The sequence below is a fragment of the Panicum hallii genome, chromosome 1 (assembly GCF_002211085.1).
Source record: "Panicum hallii strain FIL2 chromosome 1, PHallii_v3.1, whole genome shotgun sequence".
Classification (NCBI taxonomy): domain Eukaryota; kingdom Viridiplantae; phylum Streptophyta; class Magnoliopsida; order Poales; family Poaceae; genus Panicum; species Panicum hallii.
The window spans coordinates 59,081,412-59,105,553 of record NC_038042.1 but is presented as its reverse complement, the minus strand read 5'-3'; the positions used below and the strand labels follow the sequence as shown (position 1 = coordinate 59,105,553).

Sequence of the window (24,142 nt, the reverse complement as noted above, 5' to 3'; positions counted from 1 at the left end):
TGGCTCAGTACCTGAGGGGATGAGGAGATGGGCCCACGCTGCAGCGAAAACGAGTGGTGGTGACTCGTGAAAGTTTGGGCTGCTGGGCCCCCCTGCATTGGGCTCAATGGGGGCGGTACTAGGTTGTTGCCCACATCACAGGCACCCGGGGCCCGCCACCACCGCATCCAACTTCCCTTTCTTGCCCCCCTTCGTTGGTTTTTTCTTCATCCTTTCGCCCCTCCCCCCGCTTCAAAATCATTTCATGACTAGAACTTCGATTGCCGCTGCTTTGTATGTATATGGAGTAATGGAGAGGAGGATCACTTGACAGCAGCATTCTCTGTTTATAGGAGCTTGTGCATCGTTGATCTTTTTTTACATAGAGAATGGCATCTTATGATCCCATCCTAGCCTTCTTAAAGAAACAATCCTCTCTAACAGACCGTTCACGCTGTCCTAGTAATAGCCGCGTCATTCACACTGCTAAATAGGACATGACAACTTTATCTGCTATCTCACGGGTCGGTCATCAACAACCTGACCGGCAAACACATCATCCTACGTGTATATATTAAAAGTCATATAACCCTGATCCCAGTATTTACAGCGGCCAGTACATCCTGTGGGCGATTGTCGGTTAATATCTTTGTACGACTGCTAACTCACGAATCACGATCCAACTAATAAACACCTCATCCTGCGTGTTCATGTTCAAAGTCAGAGAACCCTGACCCCAGTATTTGTAGTGGCCAGTACATCCCATGGGCGATTGTCAGTTAATATCTTTGTACGGACGTTAACTCACGGACATCAACAATCCAACTAGTAAACATCTCATTCGATGACGTGTCCATGTTCAGAGTCATTACCATGAGCCCAGCCTTTGTAGCATCAGTTAGTTAGTAGTTCTCGTGGGTGATTGTCAGTCAGTATCTTTGTACCACTTGATCTAGAAATTTAGCCCTTTTATTCTACCCTTTATTAAAGAAATATCCATATTCTAGTCCCTTAATTATGCCATTCCACATTAAAATGCATAAAAGATGCAAAAAAAACCATCTCTTGATTAATTAGCCACTCGTCCTGTGTGGTAGGAGCTCGTCCCAGATATAGGCAGTCCTATGATGAAATGCTCTCCTAGTTTTTACCCTTTGTGGGTAGAGTAGGCAGCTAGCTAGAGAGGAGTGAAGATGCAATATATGCAATCATGCATGTGTACTCAACCACGCCATGGCTCAATCAGCGGCGAAAGCTTTCCATACAACAACTCATCCTCCTCGTACTGTCCTTTGTTTTGTTGCAATAAATAAACAAAACACTGCGGAGTATGGTGATTCCAGTGGGTGGGCGTTATGACCGATGATTTCTTTAGCTCTAAACTCCATACTAGAATCCAGGGTCCTTGATTAGGGTTCGCAACTTTTAAGGTTTTTTCTTCTCCTGCTCCAATGACTTGACTCAATGCATGGGGCTTAGCTAATAATGATGTGCATATTATTGTTGCTTTTGGTGCAACTAATCCTATGCGTTGTGTTCAATTGTTCCCTAGCAACTTTGCTACTCCTGTTTGGAAGCACCCCACTTCTTTTGCCTAGCTAGGAACATGCCTGCTTTTTTGCATTTGCTTCGGCTAAAGCTAACTGATGAGTAGTACAGGCCCCTTTATTCCTTTGTGTATGTGCCTAGGCAATTGACTATGCTTAGAAGAAGAGCATCTGCATTTTAGAATGCAGAGCATCTTTCAGGTGGCTCTCCCCTTTCTTTCCTTTTCACAAGGATAAGATCAATATATAATTATAAGATGGAATGCAATTAAGCCAATCAAATTGCTATCTCGGCCATGCAGTTTAAGGTCACATCAGATAGATGTCGTTTTTCCTTAATTATAGCATCCCTCTCCCTCTAACTCGTGATCAAATGCACTTTGAGTCGAATGGCAATTCCGTTCCGAATTATGAAATAGAAAGGTAAGCTTAGAGATAAACCAAACAACTTGACACACGTCATGCATACGCAGCGCTCCAAGTAGCCCACTGGTTGTTTAGTAGGTGTTTAACCTTTCGATTGCAAGGAAGGGCCGTCACTGATCGATAGAATATTGCTGGTGCTAGAAGAAACCAATATATGGACCTGCCGCAGCTGCATTAACAATGCTTTATTAGTTTACTGGTCGTAAACTAATAAGCCGCTGCGAACATTTAAAAAAACAAAGGAAAAAATTAAAGGCGAATAAATTGTACAATATTCAGAAGGGACCTGCCTGAGATCGAGACGAGGAATCTTTCGGGAGGGGAGGCAGGCTAGATGCCTGTGTATACTTAAATCATACTGTATTTAATTTTCATGGGATCGTTAACAAACTAAACTAATCATATCGAAGGAACGCCATGATTTATCAGCCCGGCAAAGGAATCAAGCCATATTCGTCCGGCACAGATTAGGGAGCTGAGGAACTAACACTCCGTACATCTATATAATTATCTTCTGTGTCAGTCCACTTCTTGCCATCTGTCGCCTTATATGTGATGGCACCGATTGATTTGAGATACGTGCTAGCGAAGAGTAAAATAAAGGCACGCATCTTGAGCTGATGATAAATGCGTGGTGAGGACACTTGATTATTGCTTCAATCTCAATAGTTTAATGTTCATTAATAAAAATTTTCATAAACAACCATGCATCCTATATATTCTCCACATTAAGATTTTCATCGTCGGTCGATAATTCCCGAAGGAACTGTTTCCTAGATGATATATGAGTTAGCATACAGAGGTCAATCTAGTGAATTAATCTCCACCGGTAGTGATAGCTGCCTCGCTCGTACTCGCTCCGTTCCGTTGTTTTGGTTTTTCTAAATACATAGCAAAAATTATGCGACCTACGGAATGGCTCGGAACGCTAGCTAGCTAGCTAGCTAGTACTAAGCGCAGCAGGAGGAGATTTAATTCGCATGCATGATAAGAGGGGTACTCATCGGTCAGGCACATGATCGACATTCATCGCTGATAATGGATTGGAGGGGGGGCGGGCAAGCAGTATATTCGGTTCCATTCGCAAGTATTTGCGAATAATTATCAGACTGGCACTAGCTAGGCGTGTGCATGCATGCATGGAATAATTATTAATTGGATCTGACGAACGAATCTCAAGTAAGTACATACTTAGCTTGCTGACTGGCAGATGAGTAAGCAGCTTAATTAGTAGTTAGTTGACTTAGGGAGTGTGGAGATGTCGACATCAAATTAAAACCAGCAGCTGCTTAATTACCACGGTTAGACTTCACATCCGCGCGCACGCAGGCGATCATCAGTAGTAGTATTAAGTAATCCTACTAAGTGTAAGTATCCTGGTTAACTACTGCTGACTAGTAATCAATCATCACGCACGTAATGTGACAGCCTGGGCCGCGTGCTTCGAGATGCGAGCCGGCCGGCCGGCCGGCGGCCCCTGATCGCCGATCCATACATGCGTACTGCCGACAGGAGATGACCGGCCGGGCCGGTGAGCTCAGAATAATTAATAATGCATCATGCATATATATATATATATATATATGCTGCTCTAGTTTCTGAATAAAAATAATCTGATCGATCGTCACTGTCTGACAATGCATGCATGGATGGTTTACTTGGATAGAAATTTGGATTTAGGAGTGGTTTATTTAATTTGGACACATCAGCTCTGCTTCATTCTCTGCTGGCTGGAGGTAATAATGTGATAGGCCAGGTTATATTATTATTGAGAGAAGCTGCTACTACTTAATTACTAGTCAGCAGCAATCGCAATGGTGTGGTAGAGCAGATCGGAAGAGAGGTCGATCGGCCGGCCGGCATGTTCTCGCGGGCCGGGGGACCATGGATGGTGGCCATGGCAGCACGCAGTACAGCGCCACCGAACAAACAGCTCAGACTGCAGCAGCGACGCACCAATGGTGGATGCGATGCTGTGTGCTGCTGCTGCTCACTGGCTCTGCTCAGGGAAGTCGTCGTTCCCATCTATCCTCTTTTATATTTTTTCCCCCCTTCTTCTTCTGCTTCACTTATTACCTTCTCGATTTCTCTGTATGTTTTTTTTTCCTGGTTTTGCATCTCTCTCTGGACAACCAGCACTGTGTTGAGCAAGGAAACTGATTAAGGTGGTGATGTAACTGATCACAAGACCTATGTAGCTGCGAGCTCCTCAAGTACGTACTTATGCATCTAAAATTCATGGTACTGTGCTATATATGCATATAGCTAGGTGAGACACCGGCCCACACCCATCTACAGTATCCTTGTCACACCACGGATCACGTCAGTGACAGGTTTCAATTAATTTGTGGTGTGGACCTTAACTTTAGACATGGACTGACCCGCCCGTGGCACCAGTAGTACTGCTGGCGGAATTGTTGCCTGGCCGCCCACCGGCCTCCTGCTGCAGTTCCCGGCCGGCCGGCCCCGCGTATGCATGCATTTCCACTCAACTTTAATCCAACAAGCTGCGTGGTACATGCATCAGATAAGATAATGTGCCCACGTTCTCAGTTACTGTGAAAAAAATACATATATAATGAGTTCATATATGAGATGTATTCATATTACACAACTTTTTTTTCAATAAGATAATGCATTTTTGTAGATATTGTCAGTCGTATTAGATTAGAAACTAGACACAGCTGTGGTGTGTGTAGGCCACACGCATGAGCAGCATTGGCTGGTGAGAAATACTATACTAGCTAGGTAGTTTATGGTTGGTGTGTGCCCGGCCCGTAGATGGCGATCTGCCATTGGTGGTCTCAGAAAGTTCTTCGAGAGCATAATTAAGGTTGCATTCTTGGTGGCGCTCGCTGTCATGGATACATGTGAGGGGTGGGGGGCCTGCACCACACCTGCAGGCTGCAGTGTAGAGCCCCCCTGCAGCCCTGCCCTGCGAAAACAACCGGCCAATCGGACGCAAAAGCGCGGGGCCGCATACATGTCAGCAATCCAACGCTTGCTTGCATTGTTTGGTCTCACCTCTACCAGCAACTTTTTTTCTTCAGTTTTATTTATTTATTTTCGTCTTTTTTTTTTTAATGAGAGGGAGATGGAGATGGAGATGGAGAGAGCAATCAGCAACTGCTCCGCCATCGCCGCCACTTCTTTAATCTACTGGGAGGGGAGAGAGTAATGCGATGCGAGTACTAGTACTAGTACTAGTACTAGTAGTCGATCCACCGGCCTTTCAGTGACTCTAAACCTTATCATTACTCTCTCTCTCTCACTAGCTCTTCTCCAGTAGTCCGTCCGTCCTTCACCTCGCTCCTCAGCAGCTCCATGTATGGAGCTTTCCTAGCTGGCGCCTACAACAAGCAAGGAACCAGCAGCAAGCAAGCAAGATCCAGTACTACTCCTCCCACTCATACTGTCATCCTATCTAGGGTTTTGCTCTGGCTGACTCGATCCCCGGCCGGCCCAATCTATCGATCCGCTTCTTCTTCTTCTTCATTCTAACCGGCCAGGCCAGGGCCGCCCCGGCCCGGCCGGCCTTATATATACCTAGCTCTCTTGCTTGCCTAGATCGATCCATGTAGCCAGCCAGCTATAGCCCGGCCGGCCCCTTCCCAGGTCTCATCACCTCCGATCCCTTATTAGCTCGTGCCCCGGCAATCTTCACCTTACCTTGTTCAATTCGCCTGCTATATGCTACTTTCTCTCTCGATATACGCGAGTGTAGATGGATCAATCGATCCTCGACTCACGCATCTCCGTCCATCCCCTTCTTTGTCCGGCGGCGGCGGCGGCGGCGGCTACTGTGGTGTACTACACGTGTGGCGCGTGGAAAGATAAGCAGATCGTGCGTGCAGTCCGGTTCTTGATTCTTCGCTTCTCTATATATCTCTTCCCTTTTTGATCTATCCTTCCTCACGGTGTCTAATTTGATGCGTTAAGTTCCTCTTCTTCTTGATTCAAATAAGCTCCTCTTTCATTCGTGTATATCGATCCAAACATATGTATGGATGTGGGGTCTTTCTTCCCCTCTTGACGGCCGGGATTCAGATATTAGTCATCAGAAGCATGTACTGCAGATCTCTCCATCTGTGGACCTTCATTAGCTTCCTGCCGGATCACCACGGAAGAAGCTACACGGGTTATTATGAAGCAAACAGTCGGTGCTTGCAGGTGCAGCACCATCAAGATTCACATCAAACTCATCTTCAGTTATGCGCTGGTTCGCACTGCATACCTGTTGAGATGAGAATCTTGATGATGCTGCATCAGCAGACACTCACTCATCACCTTGAAGCTAATAAGGGTGAGAGGATCCATCCGGTGCAGCAATTGGGAACGAACGAGTATTTCCTTCTTTCTTTCTGTTGCTATATGTCTTGCTTATTAATATGTTTTCACTTGAGTTGAGTTATTCCTCTCTCTTTTTGCTCATTTGTTTTCATCTTGCATGCAAGCCAAACTGAAGATAAATCCGAAGTGTTTATATTTTGCCTGATGTTGGGCCCAGAAAGAAGCAGCATTCAGCAGATGTGTTGTGATTTGCCCTTTCCTCACTCACTCCATTTCAACTGGCATGCATCGTCAAACCCTCATATTCTCAAGGTAGGCGAGTCTGATCTTGCTTGGTTTTATTTCCAGGTGGGAGAACCAAGCTATATGCTTGATGATTAACGAGGCCAGGCCGGGGCACCATGATTTTATGGTGTATTATATATTATGAGATTATTATTAATTGCGGGTTCATTCATTCCCTGCTGCTTTGATCTGCACGGCAGAAAGCGGAAGGAAGAGCTCACCAATTCCCTTTGCTTGGCACATCATTGTGTTGTGCACATTTGCTGATGTTGAGGATAATTTCCTCTGGAAGATCGAAGTGGCTGCTGGACATCATTAAGCTTACGCCGAGCTTAAAGGTTCTGGTGTTTTCCCGGGCCCCTTTTTGAAGTGAGATACATCTTTGGTCCATATCCTCCCTCGATTAAGATTAGTCCAGTACTACTGGTATGTAAGATTGACCACAGCACACATGCAGAGCTAGCATCATCATCCTATTATTAGAGCTAGCTAGGGATCGGAGGGACAAATTAATAAACACAGTCATCAAACATTAGTTATGACTAATTAGTTAGTATACGTATGCGAAGAGTTCTGTTTCCTTAATCATTCTCTGTCGTCTATATATAATGCATATACTTTATTTCTTCTTGTCCCAATATAATGCAAACCCAACACTGCTGCACTCGCGTCGGCATCATCACCTGACGATTGACGTACAGATATGCTGATCTACAAAATATTCCCAATCATCATTAGCTGAGATGTTGTGTCACCCTAGCTAGCTGCATATATTCTGTAGTTGTATCTGCAGTACTCTCTGCTGCTACCTCGCTCAGACATTATATATGCTTGCCTATTAATTTGCTCCTGATGCCTGTGTGCGTTTCCTCCTACACACAACCAAATGCAAAGTGCAGGCATCCTATCTCCCTCACCAGAGCCTACTTTATTTTTTCTTAATCGGTACTGTAGTCATCATAAGCTAGCTTAATCGTTCCTGGTAATAGATGGTATATAATAATGTAAAACCTTTAGAAAAATGGGACTGACCAATAAGTCTCTCCGAGATTTGTGTGTGATAGGTAAGATGGAAGGGTATCTTAGCTTATTGTGGTATCTATTTTATTTATTTATTTATTTAAAATTCTCTTCTGATAATGTGAATATATGTGCTGTTCATGAGTTCGTCATGCAGTGCCATGGTCCACACTGCGGCTACCAAGCTGCAGCAGCCATGATATCATGAGGAAGAGTGAAGAGAATAACACAATACCGGGAAGCAGTGCAAGAAGGGGCATGTATATGATCGATTCAGCAAGAGCAGTGGCAGTTGATGATATGGTGAAGAGATCAGCGTGCCTGAGTAGAGATCGATGCATATGCTGCTGCGCTTCAACTTGTTGGAGTGTGGACCATTATATTGCACTGCATTGCATACATGGATCGATCATATGGACGGGATGCAGAGAGAGGCAGGCATGCAGATGCAGGGGGTGGTACGTACGCAGCTAGTACGTTGCTATTATTGTGCCAAAGGAAGGGGACCAATACACGCATAATGCACACACCAGAGCAGAGCTGCAAGCAGGCGAGGGACAAGCCTTGCAGACTCTGGTGGCGGTGGTACAACGTACCACTGCTCAGCTCACTGGCCGGCCCAACGACAATGCCGCATGCAGTTAATAATAAAGGTGAAAATTTTCAACTCACCTTACCTACATATTATTACTTCTGCCTTTCTGCAGGCTGCAGGCTGCAGGTCTTTGTGTGTGTTTCTGTTCTCCCACCCTTTACTTGTAGATCTTTAATAGTTTCAGTTCACACTGCATGCATGCATCCATATATATCTGTAAAGCCTGCAAATTAATTTATGTTGGATTGCCACATACTTACCTGATGATGATCATATATATAGCGCATGCTGTTAGTGATATATCACCTGCTGAATGCAATAAGCTAATGCTGTGATCTTATTAGCCTAGTTCACACGCTGTTAGTGATACATACAGTATATAGAGTAGTACTATACTTGAGAGAACTAATAAGCTAAGTAGGATTACAGTGTAGATAGGTATAGTGCGTGCTGCACTATAAACTGTGGGGAGAGCTAGGAGTCGGGTTTTCCTAATACTGCATGCAACAATTGAATTGTTTCAGTAGCTAGCTAGCTAGCTAGCCAGCCGGGTTTGTGCGCGAGAATATGAGCAGCATGCAGGTCTGCAATGCTTCCTCGATCAGGCACGGATGGATGATCGATCAGATTGCGTGCATGCAGGTTCGAACTATACATTCTGATGCTGCTGCTGCTATGTATCTGTTTCTGACGCTGTCTCTAGCTAGCTATCTCATCTGATGGAAACTAACTTTATTATGATTTCTTCAGGTTACATATATATATACCATCAGCCACGTACGTACAATACACATATATATAGATCGATGTTGTGGGATCGATCGGCCATGTATAATCGCGTGCAGTAAATATACCGGAATGCGATATATTACTAAGTTGGTTTTAATTTGGGAGCTTGCATTGATGAACGAGAAGCAGCATGCACGCATAGCCTAGCTACTAATAAGCTGGCTAGCTAGCTATAGGCTACGTGCATGTGGTAGAGAGATAGATATATAGGCGGTCGGTCGAATACACACACAAGCAAGCAGCTAGGCTCCCTGGATCATATCATGCATGCATCGATGATCTTGTCCTAATGCATGCGTGCATGGTTGCTGCTGTCCCTGATCCTATCTCAAGGCCTGCGCGTATGTGTCGTTAGTCCGGATCCGAACCAAAAAAAAAAGAAGGATTACGTCAAACCAAACTAAGGAATATGCTTATTAATGCAAGAATACCCAAATTAAGTCTCACCACGTTCAGGCTAGTCCACTGCATATGGATCATGCACATTGAATAAGCACCACATATGTAGGTTTCTTTTTTTTTTGTGTGTGTGACATGGCACGCAGTTTTATCTTATCGCAAGAAAATATAGATATTTGGTTTTCTAAGCCAGCTCTAGGGTGCACAAAATAATCAAGCCAATGATGAAACATGCACTCGAATGAGCCTTCTAAAACCTCTGATTTTCTATTTTCTCAATCTCATCCGTCGGTTCAGCACCCTCCGATTTTGTTATTTCATTAGAAGACATGCATGCCATCTTGCCTGAAAGTTTTTTAATGATGAGGGGTCGACAATTTTAGTCTCTTACTATTTTCTCCAGAGTGGATTTTTTCTAGTGTAATTTCCATTTGCTTTCCTACATTTTTATGAAATCATCGATAATATAACTCCCAACAAACTTATTTCCCGTAGTTATGGTAGGTTGTTATCGTAGAAATCATTGGCCATTTATAAATTAAGGAAACTGTCGAGAAAAATTTTCTTGTAGTATTTGTCTATATATTCCACTTTATGATCAGTCTTCTATATAGGTTTTTGCAGTCGTGGTAATTAATCATGTACTCCTTCCTGACAAATACTAGTGCGTTCTGCGTTGCCTGTGCGTGCGTGCGTGTAAAAGAAGAGGAAAAAGAGAAGAAAGGCTGTCGTGCAGGGCACGGGGTGGTTTCTCGTTGGCTGCTGGCTGCGCTATGATGGAATGGAATATAGATAGGGGATGGGTGCACGTGATGCTGCAGTGCAGTTCCACCGCCGGCCTACCGACCCATGATCGAAGCTGCTGTACGGCTCGGCTGCTGCCACTGCGGCTGGCGGCTGGCGGCTGGCTAATCATTCTCGGCTCGAATCCAATAAATAATAATGTAGCAGCAATTCGATTCTAGCGCACTGACATGCATGGTCAGCAAAGGTAAAACTTTGACAGACCACTGGTTCCTAGGAAGACATGGTATTTTGAAGGAAATGTCCAAATACCAATCTTACTGTATCGACGATTTATAATCCCCATCAAACTCATCTTTTTTTCCATAAAGGAAATGCCAAATGTTGACAAACACGACTGCATGCAGCAACAGGCCGGAAAAGCGTCAGAACATAGGAGCGAGGCCCATAAGCGTCAGAACATAGGAGCGAGGCCCATTGGACTACAGCAAGATCGATGATGCAAAATAATAAAAGAGGAGCCTACGCTACAAGGGCCTGGCCCATTCATCTTCTTCGACTGTTTTTGGTAAGCAAAGGCCTAAACAAGAAAACTCATCCATCCCCCGTTGCAAGCTACCACTGCAAGTTGTGAACCCAAGAGAGTGGCTGTTTTTCATGGAATGGAAGACAAAAATGCGAAGGACAGCCAGTTTTACTCGGCTCCTTTTTGTCTACTCCACCTACAGGTAGTAGTAGTATACCTTCCTCTCATGAAAACAAAAGGCCGGCCGGTCGTTTCATGAAAACACACAGCTGATGAAGTAATGGTTTATCTATGTGCGAAGTCAGCTGAGTGACGACTAGAAGTAGGGCAGCACAAGACAACAACAGGACGGCTAGCTTCGTTCCAGAATTCAAAGTCTTTTTTTTGTCAGTCAAATCTCTTTGGAAACGGCCAGTCCTGCCCGGCCAAAAATACCCTCTTCCAAAGTGCTAAACTGGTGTGGGATGCGGCTTTTATGTGGCGAGAAAGCAGGCAGTCTCTCGTCTTGGCGCGGCAGCCTTGGTCTCTCTCTATCTCGTCTGGGCTGCTGCTGCTACGCCTGCAGGATTCTAATTTTCCAGCAGCGGCAGCAGCTCTGCCCTCTGGCCTCTCTCTTTCTCAGCTTGGCGGCTTCTCCCTTTGCTGTGAACTGTGATTGTGAAGGACAGACCAAACCAAACAGTGCCCTGTCCAAAAGAGCTGCTGCTTTTCTACTCTTCCTTCTTTCTCGGGGCCAATAGCAACACCACACTGTGCAAACTCATGTGCACCAAACAGTGCCCTGACCAAAACAACACAAGCCCTCGGTGCTTTGCTGCAGACTAGCAGCTGCTGCACCTCACCTCTGTCACAACCCACAGCTACAACCTCCTTTGCAGAAGCAACACCACCTCTTCAAACCCGGAGTTACCCTGGCACTTTCAATGCAGCATTGGTGTGCGCGATACAGACAGATTCAATGCAAAATGTCTCGAGATCATCATGTCAAAACTCTGATTTGTTCAGGCTACAAAGTTTTCTTTCCTTGTCCATCACAAATCACTACCAGGATCTTCCAAGAGCACTCACTACACTACTTGCATCAGTCCCCAAAAGAGCAGTGACCAGCTCCAACTTCAGCTGAAACAACTACTAGTCTACAAGTTTGCAACTTGCACTCTGCATCTGTTCTGTCTGTGTAACTAACTATCACTAGTTCCTCAGCCTCCCTACCGTGATTTCACCAACCTGTGACTGAGACCGTCAGTCCGGCTCAGTTCTCCAATCCCCCTAGCTAACGACCTACAGAGTCCATCGGATCAATCGAACACAGCAACCAAAACGAACGGAGGACGGATCGCAATCACATGACGGCGCAGGCGTTGGGGTTCTCGTCGCTGAGCATGAACTCGACGTTGGTCAGGGACTGCTGGTCGTAGAAGGCGGCCTTCCACGCCTCCAGCTCCGCCGTCAGCTTCTTGGTCGCCGCGTCCTTGCCGCCGTCCTTCTCCTTGACGTCCTTGTCCTTGCCGCCGCCGCCGTCCTGCTGCTTGCCGTCCTTGGCCGGCACCACGTCCACGGGGCGCCGCAGCTTCTTGCGGAGCTTCTCCGGCAGGGCCTTGGCGTCCATGGTCCCCGTCACCGTCACCTGGTTCTTGGCCATGTCCATCTTCACCTGCTCCACGCCTACACACCATCGAGTGCAAACGGTTAATGCACATCACATACGGTTCGCGATTGTCTCAATGCAGCAGTGATCCACCATGATTTCAGGATGCATCAGACTTGGATAGATAAACAACCTGGCGACTGCATGTAATGTACAGTACCTCTGATCTTGAAGAGCTTGCTGCGGATGCGGTTCATGCAGCCTTCGCAGTGGAGCCCCGTGGAGCCGATCTTGAGCACCACCGTCCCGACCACCGGCTGCATCGTCATCGTGCGGTCCATTCAACCCCAAAATCGATCAGCACAGCTTCAGTCGGGGAAAAAAAATGCTGCTTCTACTACTAATACTGAACAGTGAATGCTAGTACGGCATCCGCATTCTCATGCATGGCAGCAGTTGCTGGATGAGTAAAATAATCGAAGAATCCATAAGTAGAACACACAAAATTCATTCCCCAGAACATGATACGATCATGATTCATGAGGCACAACACAGCACCCATTTCATTTTTGTCTCTGTGAAACACAAGTGCTGCAGCGGTACTACTGCGTGTGCGTCAAAGCAGGAACCTGATCACAACAGAAAATTCACTGATTTGATCGATGGCATGCTACCAACATTGCCAATCATGCAAATTGTACTAGTCCGTCAAGTTCAATTTCATGAGAAAACCGTGTGGTTTGGTTCATCCCAATCACAGAATTCGGAGAATGAAAACAGAGAAGTCGTGTGTAAATAGTATTAGTACTCACCACCGTGGGCTTCTTGTTGTCCTTGCCGCCGCCCTTTCCCTTCCCTCCCCCACCATTGCCACCGCCGCCGCCGCCCTTGTTGTCCTTCCCCTTATGCTCCTCCTGGTGATCATCCTTGCCCTTTCCCTTGTCTTCCTTCTCGCCGTCGTGCTCTTTCTCCGGCTTGCCGTCCTCTTCGCTGGCGCCCTTCTGCTGGTTGCTGCCGCCGCCGCCTCCTCCTTTGTTGTTCCCCCCACCGCCCTTGTTGCCGGCATTGTTGTTGCCGACGAGGTCGACCTTCTTCCTGGTCTTCTTGGCGACACGGTTCCGCAGCTTCTTGGCGTCGAAGCGGCCCACCACCGTCATGGTGCCCTTGTCCACCTCCATCGCCACGCCCTCCACACCTGGCAGGCGGCACCGATGATCAGCATCACCTGGTTCGGAAAGAGAGAGACGGAGAGACGGAGGGAGAGGAAAGGGCGCGGCTTCAGCCTTGCCTGGGTAGCGGTGGACGGAGCCGCGGATGCGCTTGGCGCAGCCGTCGCAGTGCATGTCGACCTTGAGCACCGCCGTCACCACGGGGAGCGGCGGCGGCGGCTTCTTCCCCTTGTCCTTGCTGTCCTTGTTCTCCTGGTCCTTCCTCTTGTCCTTGTCGTTGTGATCCTTGTTCTTGTTGTCCTCCGCCGCCGCCTCGTCGGACGCGTCGTTGTCGGCCGCGACGGCCTGCTCCTCGCCCTCCTCCGCAGTCCCCGAGGCCTCCGCCGCTGGCTTCTGCTGCTGGCCGCCGCCACCACCTCCGCCACCTTCGCCGCCGCCACCGCCTCCTCCACTGCGCTTCTTCTTCTGCAATCAACAGCACAGGGAAGTGGTTAACAAATCATGAGAATATTATTAACAGGAACGCCGATCGCGGATAGATGGATCGTCGGGGCTGGCGTGGGGATGCGCGCGCAGCGGCGGCGGCTGACCTTGGCCATGGCGGCGGCTGGGTCCTGGACGAGGGCTCGCTGGCTCAAGGGGATCGCTGCGCTCCTGCGTTGTGCCTGCGTGTGCGCGAGTGATGATCTACTGCTGATCTGAGTGGAGAGAGGAGGCAGCGTGTAGAGGGAGGAGGGTTTTAGGAGCGCGAGCACATGGGCCCGCTGGGCCGGGGTGGGTTTTGCTTTTGGGCGTTGCAAAAGGAAAGAGGAGTAGAGGACACGAGCGGTTTTTAAACTTGTTATGGTGTGTTATCTAGGTTTTTAAATTTTAAAAATATATTTTGAATCCCTGAATTTGTTCCAAGGTGTCATGTAGATCCCTAGTCTTTCAAAATAAATTTTTAGATTCATAAATTTACCCCGCGGTGCCATCCAAATCCCTAAACTCTCAGGATATTATTTTTAATTTAATATAAATGCTGTTTTACTACTTTAAGTTAATGAAATTTTTTTTGCTACTTTAAATTTAATAAAATTTCTATTTTGATTTTTATTGAGAATATGAACAAATTATCTTAATAAATGTATACAAAGCGCATGCAAAATATAAATAGTTAGTAGGAAATATTCAGGATTAGTATTGATATCTCCATGTTAAATGAGAAAACTATAATATCCACCGTTAATATTAAATGATCTAGATTAACCCATGATGTGTGATTCATAAGCAGCAAATTCAGAATTTAAATGGTATTAGTGGTAAGATTTTTAAATGAATCCCTGAAAAAATAGTTTAATAAACAGTCAATCTTGAATATAATTAATTAATGGCAATTTTTAGGCATACGAAAATTTACCTTGATAATTTAGGGACCAAAATCACATATTGAGATAAGTTTGAGGATCTGAAGATGCATCTTAAGAGTTTAGAGGCCCGAATGACACCTCCAGATAAATTTAGGGATTTAAAAATATATTTTAAAAATTTAGAGACTTATATAACACCTGGAGACAAATTCGAGGACGTACGTGTATTTTACTCGAGAAAGAAGAAGCAGCGACGGTGTGCATCCGCCTCGGGCCCATGGCCACGGGTTGGGGCGCACGACGCACGTAGCTTGCGTGGGCTTAGCGAGCTGCGCACACACGTGTATGATGTCCCATCCCATCCATCCCACGACGGGCGCTTCACGGAAGCAGGAGATCTTAGCCGTCCAATGCCCAGATAGAGCCGTCCTGATCAAACACCTGGTTCGGATCCGGCTGATTTGTCAAGTTGGGTCGCGTTGGTATCAAATTTTTGGAGCCCGGGAGCCCAACCTGATGATCGCGACGAGCTGAAAAATCTCCTTTTGAGCCCACAACGGAACCAGTGTGGGGGCGGATTTGTCGGGCCGAGCAGTCCATGAACAGGACTAGTACTTCCATAGTATGTATCCTCCCTCTACTAGTATAGTAGTGTAAAGGAGCATGAAGAGGGAGCAGGCGCCAACCTCTTGCACGAGGGAAGGGTTATTTTGCTGTTTTTACAATGGCATGTGTTAAATTATCTTCTTGAAACAAGATTCGTACACGGTTACATCCACGTAGGAATCGAGATCGTAATACTTTCTTTACGGTCCAATTTGATTCTTACATATTTTTAGCTCAAAACTGAATAAGATTAAATCCGTCTCTTAGATTATACATGCTAAAATTCAAGATCCTCTACCACCCACGGCTACTGAGAAGAAAAACAAAAGGAGAGCTGGAAAACGAGCTGTGATTTGGAGCAGCCCAAGCTGGGTGAGGAAGATCGCAGCAGCCTTTCAGCCTTTGCACTGGTCTGCAGTTGCAAAGAGGGAGGACGGGAGATGCCCAGGCCAGGGAGCTACTCTTGTGCATGCCTCCCCTCCTGCCGCCGCCGCCGCTGCTGCAGGACAGGAGGATCAGCTGTGCCTGTTCCGCAGCGCGTATACCTCCGGATGCGAACGAGGAAGATCTATCATGCAGCGCAGAGCGGACGACTAGCTACTAGTGTACAAGGCGAAGGCGACGACCCACCCAGCCACCCAGGGGCGGCCAAATGCAAATACAGGAGGATCGTGGAGGAGAGGTGAGGAAAATCCTCGGCCGGCCGGGGCTGGAGGAAGCCAATGCAAGGAGGAACTGCCAGGTAAAGCCGACCCCAAGACCGGTCAATCGCAGAGCTGCACCTGCACTGTGGACGGGGAGGAGGCTGGCTGTCCCAGACTGGAAGCCCCGTTGTGCTTACGGCCAAACGCTAGGTTTCTGCGCCGCTTCCCCCGGCAGCGCTTACCCACCTTCTTCACAAAACGTGCGTCGGTGAGCAGCGGGAGCGGACCAGCTTCTGCAGCTTCCGCCCCCCGCGCCGGCTGCCTCCGCCCCCCGCGTCGGCCCCCGGCCTCCGCCCCCGCGCCGGCGCCTGCCTCCGCGCCCTCCTCGGCCTCCACCCCCGCGTCGGCGCCTGCCTCCGCCTCCGCCCCCCGCGCCCTCCTCGGCCTCCGCCCCCCGCGCCGGCGCCCGCCTCCGCCCCCGCCCCCGCGCCGGCGCCCGCCTCCGCCCCCGCCCCCGCGCCGGCGCCTGCCTCCGCTCCCCGCACCCTGCGGCGGCCCCCGCGCCCCCGCCCCCCGCGCCCTGCGCCGGCCTCTGCCTCTTAATTGTATGATTAATTGTATCATTATCTTATTTAAGAGTAATTTATGATTAATTGTATGATATATTAATTGTTAATAATTTATGAACAAGTTTCAGCTGTGCTAAATAGAGCCTGTGAGCAGCTGCTTCTCTGTTCAGCTAGTCACTAGCTGGCTTCTAAACAAGTTTTAGCTGTGATAAACGGGGGGTAAGTGTGCTGCAGCTAGCGAGTGCGGCGTAGAGAGCTCAAGCAAGCAAAAAGCAGAACAAAGCGAATCTAGCACTGCATTGTCCTGGCAGGTCGCTGTCTCTGGCCTCTGCACTGCAGCACAGCTTTAGCAGCAGCAGCGTCCTCATCTCTTCTCTTCTCTCTCTGGTTTGAACGACCAGACCAATGGACTGACTGATTGGAATCTGAGCACCCAACCAGCAGGGCCGGGGTCTGAATTCTGATGATCATTTCGTCCGTCGTTAGCTCGTTTCCACCTGCTGTCGATTCATCCCTACTTGCTGCTACTCGACTCGATCGTACGCCACTTGCTATATACTCGAGCAGATAGATACTCCTAAACTGCACATCGAGGCTGGTCGCAAGCCAACAACAACGCAGCCGAGGAAACCCGCTGCTGGTTACCCGACTTGTTCTCAAACCATTTGATTTGTTTCTTCTCTGCAATAATACAATGAGGAACATGTTCAAACAAACTCCTACTTTACTTTCCTTCACCACTCAAGTGCAAAATATTACAGAGCAGCATGACTTGTCTTGACAGCCCAGCATACAGTACTGATCACCCAACAAAACACACAACCACAAGCAGTAGCAGACCTCTCTACTGCTCTTACGGGTCGATCACAACAGGTAGGTCGATCCAATCTACGCTAGTAGTAGTAACGAGTACATTACAAACACACAAGTACTACTGTAGCTAGCACCGCAGCCGGTTCATCTCAGCACTCTGCGTGGGCTCAGCTGCTCTGCCGATCAGTAGGCGCCATGGCCGTGCCATCCGCCGCCGTAGGCTCCCTGTGCCGCCACAGAGGGGTACGCGTACGCGCCCCAGGCGCCGCCGGTGGCCGGGTAGTGGTAGGAAGGGTAGGCCTCCGGCTGCGGCACCTGCACGGCCCACGGGTACGCCTGCGCCGCGGCGGCCCCGTAGCCGTAGCCCCCTGGCTGCTGGAGCGCGCCCCAGGCGGCGGCGCCGGGCAGCACCTGGTCGGCCCAGGCGGCCTGGCCGCGCCCGTATTGTACCTGCTGCTGCTGCTGCAGGCTGCGGCGGAGCAGCTCCTCCATGGCGGCCTCCTTCTCGGCAGCGGCCTTCTTGTCGGCGGCCTGCTGCTTGGGGATGGCGAGGTCGACCTTCTTGCCGGTGGCCTTTTGCAGGCGGCGGAGGAGCTTCTCGGGGTCCACCGCGGACACCACCCGCAGCTCGCCCTTGGTCCACAGCGCCGACTGGTCCAGCGCCTCGATGCCTGAGCACAAGGAGAGGAAACAGGGGATTGCGAGGGGTTAGGCATATCATCAGGAGGACGGTCGGGAGATCCAGGCAGGAAAAGAGAGATCTTTGCGACGTACCGTGGTGGAGGGTGAGGTCCTTGACGCCGGCGCGGATCTTGTCGTCGCAGCCTTTGCAGCGGCAGTGCATGGGCACCCTGAGCACGAAGGCCGCGGCCTTGGCGCCGCCGTCCTTGTCCCCGCCGTTGCGGCCGCTCTTCTTGCCCATGATCGCGGTGGGCGGTGGCTAGCTACTACCAAGGACAGGAGGGGAGTGGGAGATCGAGCTGAGCTTGTGCGAGCTGCTGCGCTTTAGCTTCAGTGGTGAGGTGACAGAGGAGAGCTTTGCTGCGGGATAGCGATGGGGATGGACTGATTTTATAGAGCGGAAGCGGCGGAGCAGGACGAGCGGGCGGGGCGCTGGATGGCGAGTGGGCCACGTGGCCGGCTTCCGGGAAGATTCGTTGGCGCATGCAGGAGCGGCCGCGTCGGAGCCGAGCCGAGCCCGTCGAATGCTCCCAGAGTCTTTGGTCTTGGTCAGTCAACGGCGCACACACGGGATGGCCGTAACGACGGGGGAGCCGGCCACGGGCAGCAGAGGGGGAGGAGGGCGGCGACGGCGACGCGGACGCGCTTTCACTCGGGTTAGATCTGATTGACGTGATGGCGATGGAGACCTGGCTATCTTGCCATACAAGGAAGAACCCACGCTACCACTTGTGCTCCTCCCTGCTGCACGCTCCGTACGCTGCGTACGGTGCTTCTGCTGCTACGCTCACTCGAGTCCCTCCTCCCGTCGCGGACGTCCGTGTTTACCAAGATTCTCTCTTCTGTTGGTCGTTCAGCTAGCTAGCTATTCCATTTCCATACAAGCTGTGTTTCTCTCCCTTTTCTCCATTGTACTTCTAACCGTTCAGCGGTCCAACTCTTGTAAGGTGTTCTACACCAAAATCATCACCGGCTAGTCCGGCATCTGTGGTTTAATGAAATTCAGGTAGGGACATTTCAAAAACACACACACACACACACAAACACACACAAAGAAAGAAGAGTGCGAATTCAGATGCCTGCTAGGCAGCCCTTGCAGCAGGGAAGGAGGGCACGCACATGCCGCCGCTCTCCATCGCAAGCATGTGGGGAAATTACACGGAGCCTGCAGGCACAACCCAAAGCAGAACATTTCATACTGCCATTGGCAGTGGCACCTCGTGCTCGATCGTCGGTCGTCGCAAACATACAGTACACAGTACAGCATTGTTGCGGCGGCCAGGCCAATGGGGGCGCGAGGTGGTGATCCAGCTGCATGTTCCAAGTTCCAATTAACCAACCACTGTTTTAAAACAGCTTCATTCAGCGTGTCCAGCCAACGACAGGCCAAGAGGACGGGACTGGACCAGCACCAGCTGCTGCACCACCAACAGCAATGCAATCAGATCATCGCCAGTGTACTGTCAAAGACTACAAACTAGACAGACCTTGCCTTTGCGTGGTTGACGCGCCAGACCCGGCTTCCTTGTCATTTCACTGCACTTGCTTCCTAGCGTCGCCCAGTTCCAACCATTTCAACTCAATCCAAGGCAAAAAGGCATGTTGCTCAACGATTAGACTAGGGAGCCTCGCTCATCCTTAATCATCCTTAAGTCTATCTCCAACCGTACCCTCTAAATCGTTCTCATATAGAGAAGATTCCGTTCTCTATTGCTTCAGCAGTGTTCTCTAAATGGTCCTCTAAAATAAAAAATAAAGAGCGCTATAGATTTCCTCTATATATAGAGATTCTCTCTCCTCTTCTCTATTTTTTCTTTACGTTTTAAACACTGAATTAAATAAAAATAAAATATGTTCATAGCATTTGAGGTATGATAAATACATACGTACAAAAATTTAGAACAAAATAAGTTTCTAATATAAGGTTTAATATATAGAGAACGAGATTTAGAGAACGTTGTTGGAGAGAAATGAGATATAGAGGAGAGAATCTTGTAGAGAATTCTGTAAATGAAGGATATAGAGAAGGATACAGAGAACGACGGTTGGAGATAGCCTAAAGATACACTTAGATTATAGAGTAGTTACAGATGCTGCGACGAAGCAAAACGGAACATCCCACATCTTTCAAAGTTACAAACCCATCATCTAAAGGGCTGGAGCTGGCTGATTGTCGTCTAGGAGCAAGCAAGCAACTGGTCCATCAACGGCATCTGTGGGTGCGGATATGCATGTCAGAGCTCGTACATGGCCAGCGTCCCGGTGATGTCCGATGCAGCCCACACGCCCAACGAGCTCAAGGGCGCCGACCAGCGGTACCAGCATCGTTCCGAAGGCACCGTCTCGCTCCATGCTTCCTCGGGCAACGGCGGGGCGCTCGGGGTTACGAAGAAGGCGAACCGGTCAGGAGGCGCCTGAAAGATCTAATCTATTCATCAGCTCAGCTCATGCTTCTTAGATGGATACAGTAGCAGGTGGCCTACTAACCTACCACTTCTCTTGCAGACAATGAGACAAGTTATAAAGTAACCTGGATATGTCGTTTTATTTACCACGCCATTCATTAAACAAACCAGAGCCATTGGCAGCTAATATCTAACTAATCCAGTCTTTCAGCCTAATTTAGAACCATGAATGAATGGCCTATTCAATTTTCTTGTGAACAACAATCAAATAAAAGATAAAATGAAGGAACAAGTGCAACGCAACAGTACCAGCACTTTATTAACATCAGATATACCTATAGTATCCACTGTCACCACTAATTAGTTGCATCGGATGATATATTACCATCTTTGCCAACAAGAAACAAGGTTATCCGACCCAAATTACAAGTGACAGCAACTTCCTTCGTACCTGACCATATACGTTCTTGTTTTGCTGAGATGGTGCAGTGTGTCCTTCAGACAGGGTGCTTTGAGTAACTATTTCCACACACTTCTTTGTCACTGCATGCAACAGAGAACGGAGCTTCTCCGGGTCCATTCTCCCGGACACTTTCACCTCTCCTGTCTCTATTAAAAGATCAGCCCTCTCCACCCCTACAGCACAGGGTTAAATGAAGGGATAAATTCAAGTAACTTAACATCCAGTCCTACAAAAGATATGCACCATGTTGTTGTTGTTTTTTATTCATTTTGATTAAACTACAGCAGATTTTACGTTCAGCCTGAACTACATATTAAGTAAGAAATCAAAAGGGCAAACATTTTTTTTGGCAGCCAAGTAGGTCAGATAAAAAAGGAAAGAAGAATTTGCGTACCTTCTGAAAGGCTAATTTCCTTTACCCCATCATTGATCTTCTTGATACAACCATTGCATTTGCAGTGCATGTCAAACTTCAAAACATAAGTCTTTGAACAATCAACCTTGCACTGTTCCTGCTACAGAATAAGAAGAACAACTCAGCAAATATATGAAGAAATAATTGCACTGCACAAAATAATCAGATGCTTGAAGAGAGAATACCTTTCCCATGATCACTTATGCCCTACCTTGAGTTGGCCCTGATAGTTCACGTATCCAGGAAGGCTGTGAGCATAAGTTATACTGAGAGCAAGAGGTGAAGAAATAAGCAAAAATGTTAGCTTTCCCTGTGGTTGGCCATCACCTTCTTTGAAAGCCTGTACGGATGAATGGAAAGATTTCAATTAAAAATCAGCACAAATCATGTGTAATCTTACTTGGATGGCCAACAGTACCCAAAAAGCTTTATGCATATAGGAACAAAGAAGTATGACAACTGTTGCACCCAATTAGGTTTGAATTTTTGTAGCTACTTTGATCATATGGGTTTGTTTCTGATGTATTATTTATAAATGCAATCAATAAAGAAAAGGAAGGAGTTCGCCAATGCAATTACCAACTTTAAGCTTGTTTCTGCTTTTATTTTTCTGCATGTTGTTTAACGGAACGTTGACTCCATACTGTTCAGATATTACTATGAGTTTCTGAAAGGAGTTAGGTTTTCTGTCAGTATCACTCAACAGTACGCTACAGGTTTTGATTAACTAACTTCGGTAAGGTCAACATGAAGAACAATTTTTTCAATGTGTCCTCTGATCTCGTACCTACTCAAGTTATTCTTTGAGAACAGTTATGCCTTCTTCCTGGGGAACACCGACCTTAGGGTCCTGGGTCTTCAAACCTAATCTATATCCACACATACAGAGGGATTGGTAATTGCAAGGATTACAATAATGAATCACCTTTGCCTGAAATTGGATCTGGGAAGTATCGGTAATTGCAATCAGATGAACATTACCATTCCACGCCACTTTTAGTGGGTTTGCCTGTGCTCAGATTTGCGCCTTATAACCTTTCTCACCCTTGCAGCTACCTCTTTCCTCTTCTCATCAGAAAATAAACCAGATAAAGTTAGCTTTTCAGGCTTGTAGGTAGTATCTAACTTGAGAAGTTGCTTCTCTGCAAGCTTTCTAATCTTGTTATTTCCATGGATCTTGCAAGCTGTCAGAAGAGATGACCATATCACATGATTTGCTTCACAAGGCATATTTTGGATAAAGCTGTAAGCATCGTCAAGCTGTCCAGCTCTTCCAAGGAGATCAACCATGCAAGCATAATGCTTGGCATTTGGTTTGACACCGTACTTGTCCAACATTGAATTGAACATCTCACGCCCTTGCATGACCAAGCAACTGCGACTGCATGCACACAAGACACCCACAAATGTGGTCTCATCAGAATGGAGCCCCAGCGATTCCATTTCATCAAAAAGTGAAATAGCTTTCTCGCCATAACCATGGTGAGCAAGTCCATGTATCATAGCATTAAACAACTCGACGGTCTTGAATTCATCAACAACTCCACGAAACACATCCATGGCTGTCTGTATGCACCCATGCTTTGCATATATGTGCACGAAACTGGTGGCGACTCTTGCATTTCTGCTAATCAATCCATTCTGGTTCATATGACGATGAAGCCTTTTTGCCAGACCAATTGCACCATGCTGGACACAAGCTGAAAGTACTGTGACAACTGTCACCTCATCAGCCTCAAGTCCTGTCGCTTCCATCTCCTCGAACAACTGAAGTGCCTCATTGTATCTACCTGTCTGCACATATCCACCAATCAAAACTGTCCATGCAACCAAATCCTTATTGGGCATCTCATCAAATAACCTTTGAGCCACGTCGATCTCCCCAGCCCTCGCATACCCTGACAACATTACACTCCAAATCCTCACACCCTTTGCTTTCTCCACAGACAAATCGAACACCTTCCTGGCGAGCTGCACTGCCCCACACTTCACATACATGTCCACTAACCCAATTACCACCTCTGCAGAGTTGAACAATTTCAGCCTCAGCGCTCTCCTGGCAACCCCATGCACAGCTTTTGCCACCATCAAATCGCGTCGCTCAGCACATGCGCCCAGCAACGCTGTGATGGTCCATCCATCCAGCCGGAACCCTCCCTGCACCATATTCCTGAACACCCCAAACGCGCCGTCAATACGTCCAGACTGCACGTACGAATCGATCAGAGTGTTGAACGACACGGTGTTCCTCGCCGGCATTTCGTCAAACAGCTTGCGCGCAAGGGAGTGGAGACCGAATGAGGCGTAGAAATGGAGGAGCGAGTTCGTGGCGAAGATGTCGGGGGCGAATCCCAATTTGAGGAGGAAGGCGTGGATGCAGAAGCCGGGGGAAGGGGACTCGTGGCTGGAGCAGGCCGCGAGTGCTGCCGAGAGGGAGTGGGAGTTGGGGACGGTCTCCTGCTCCTGGGAGGCGGTGGCGCTGGTTGCGGAGGGCTGATGGTCGCGGAGCATGCCGAGGAATAGGCGGAGGGAGGCGAGCGGGTGGCCGGCGCGGAGGTGCGGGCGGAGGAGGCGGGAGGCGGCGGTGGGCGGGAGCGGGAGGCCGAGGAGGAGCAGCTGCGCGTGCGCCTGGAGGGAAGGGCGGCGGCGGAGGGAGGCGAGGAGGGAAAGGTGGAGAAAGCCACCGGGCGCGGCGGCGATGGTGCGGCCGGGGCGGCGGCGCATGGCAGTTGACGGGAGGCCTTGCGATGGCGGTGTGCAGACGCGCAGTGGCGGGCTGGACTTGGAGAGGACGGCAGCGCAGTTGCCTTCCGGCGTTTGAATCGGAGTCGTAAATGTGA

The 24,142-nt window shown here is 48.3% G+C and overlaps 4 protein-coding genes and 1 long non-coding RNA gene across 14 annotated transcripts; 1 reads left to right on the top strand and 4 right to left on the bottom strand.

Moving 5' to 3' along the window:
- The first annotated feature begins 5,195 nt into the window (after positions 1–5,195).
- LOC112878803 lies at positions 5,196–8,415 on the top strand. 2 transcript variants are annotated; one of them, XR_003225875.1, is made up of 2 exons: positions 5,196–6,295; positions 6,418–8,415. It is a non-coding gene; the product is annotated as an uncharacterized LOC112878803 (long non-coding RNA). The 2 variants fall into 2 exon arrangements; XR_003225874.1 differs by having other exon boundaries at positions 6,407–8,415.
- A 3,527-nt stretch (positions 8,416–11,942) lies between these two features.
- Positions 11,943–12,517, bottom strand: LOC112899170 (heavy metal-associated isoprenylated plant protein 3-like). Its single transcript, XM_025967531.1, has 2 exons — positions 12,409–12,517; positions 11,943–12,265 (listed from the first exon to the last, which is right to left on the bottom strand). Exons 1-2 carry the CDS (start codon positions 12,515–12,517, stop codon positions 11,943–11,945), a joined length of 432 nt encoding a protein of 143 aa, XP_025823316.1.
- A 91-nt stretch (positions 12,518–12,608) lies between these two features.
- On the bottom strand, positions 12,609–13,956 carry LOC112899164 (heavy metal-associated isoprenylated plant protein 34-like). Its single transcript, XM_025967521.1, has 3 exons — positions 13,948–13,956; positions 13,001–13,717; positions 12,609–12,647 (listed from the first exon to the last, which is right to left on the bottom strand). The coding sequence occupies exons 1-3, from the start codon at positions 13,954–13,956 to the stop codon at positions 12,609–12,611; spliced, it is 765 nt and encodes a 254-aa protein (XP_025823306.1).
- Positions 13,957–17,229: 3,273 nt separating this feature from the next.
- Positions 17,230–18,370, bottom strand: LOC112901481. The gene is made up of 2 exons (XM_025970410.1): positions 18,113–18,370; positions 17,230–18,009 (listed from the first exon to the last, which is right to left on the bottom strand). The coding sequence occupies exons 1-2, from the start codon at positions 18,258–18,260 to the stop codon at positions 17,522–17,524; spliced, it is 636 nt and encodes a 211-aa protein (XP_025826195.1). The 5' UTR covers positions 18,261–18,370; the 3' UTR covers positions 17,230–17,521.
- A 1,596-nt stretch (positions 18,371–19,966) lies between these two features.
- Positions 19,967–24,114, bottom strand: LOC112880059 (pentatricopeptide repeat-containing protein At2g22410, mitochondrial-like). 9 transcript variants are annotated; one of them, XM_025944550.1, is made up of 6 exons: positions 22,284–24,114; positions 22,090–22,171; positions 21,488–21,642; positions 21,282–21,402; positions 20,876–21,060; positions 19,967–20,442 (listed from the first exon to the last, which is right to left on the bottom strand). In XM_025944550.1, exon 1 carries the CDS (start codon positions 24,024–24,026, stop codon positions 22,299–22,301), a length of 1,728 nt encoding a protein of 575 aa, XP_025800335.1. In that variant the 5' UTR covers positions 24,027–24,114; the 3' UTR covers positions 19,967–20,442; positions 20,876–21,060; positions 21,282–21,402; positions 21,488–21,642; positions 22,090–22,171; positions 22,284–22,298. The 9 variants fall into 9 exon arrangements, with proteins under 9 accessions (XP_025800335.1, XP_025800311.1, XP_025800327.1 ...); XM_025944526.1 differs by having other exon boundaries at positions 22,090–24,114; XM_025944542.1 differs by having other exon boundaries at positions 19,967–20,433; positions 22,090–24,114.
- Positions 24,115–24,142: the final 28 nt, after the last annotated feature.

Coding starts and splice junctions, on each gene's coding strand:
- LOC112899170 (XM_025967531.1), bottom strand. CDS start 12,517: ATGACGATGCAGCCGGTGGTCGGGACGGTGGTGCTCAAGATCGGCTCC. Junction 12,266..12,408: donor CAAGCTCTTCAAGATCAGAG/GTACTGTACATT, acceptor GATGGTGTGTAG/GCGTGGAGCAGGTGAAGATG.
- LOC112899164 (XM_025967521.1), bottom strand. Junction 12,648..13,000: donor ACAACAAGAAGCCCACGGTG/GTGAGTACTAAT, acceptor TTACTCATCCAG/CAACTGCTGCCATGCATGAG.
- LOC112901481 (XM_025970410.1), bottom strand. CDS start 18,260: ATGGGCAAGAAGAGCGGCCGCAACGGCGGGGACAAGGACGGCGGCGCC. Junction 18,010..18,112: donor GGACCTCACCCTCCACCACG/GTACGTCGCAAA, acceptor CCTTGTGCTCAG/GCATCGAGGCGCTGGACCAG.
- LOC112880059 (XM_025944526.1), bottom strand. CDS start 24,026: ATGCGCCGCCGCCCCGGCCGCACCATCGCCGCCGCGCCCGGTGGCTTT.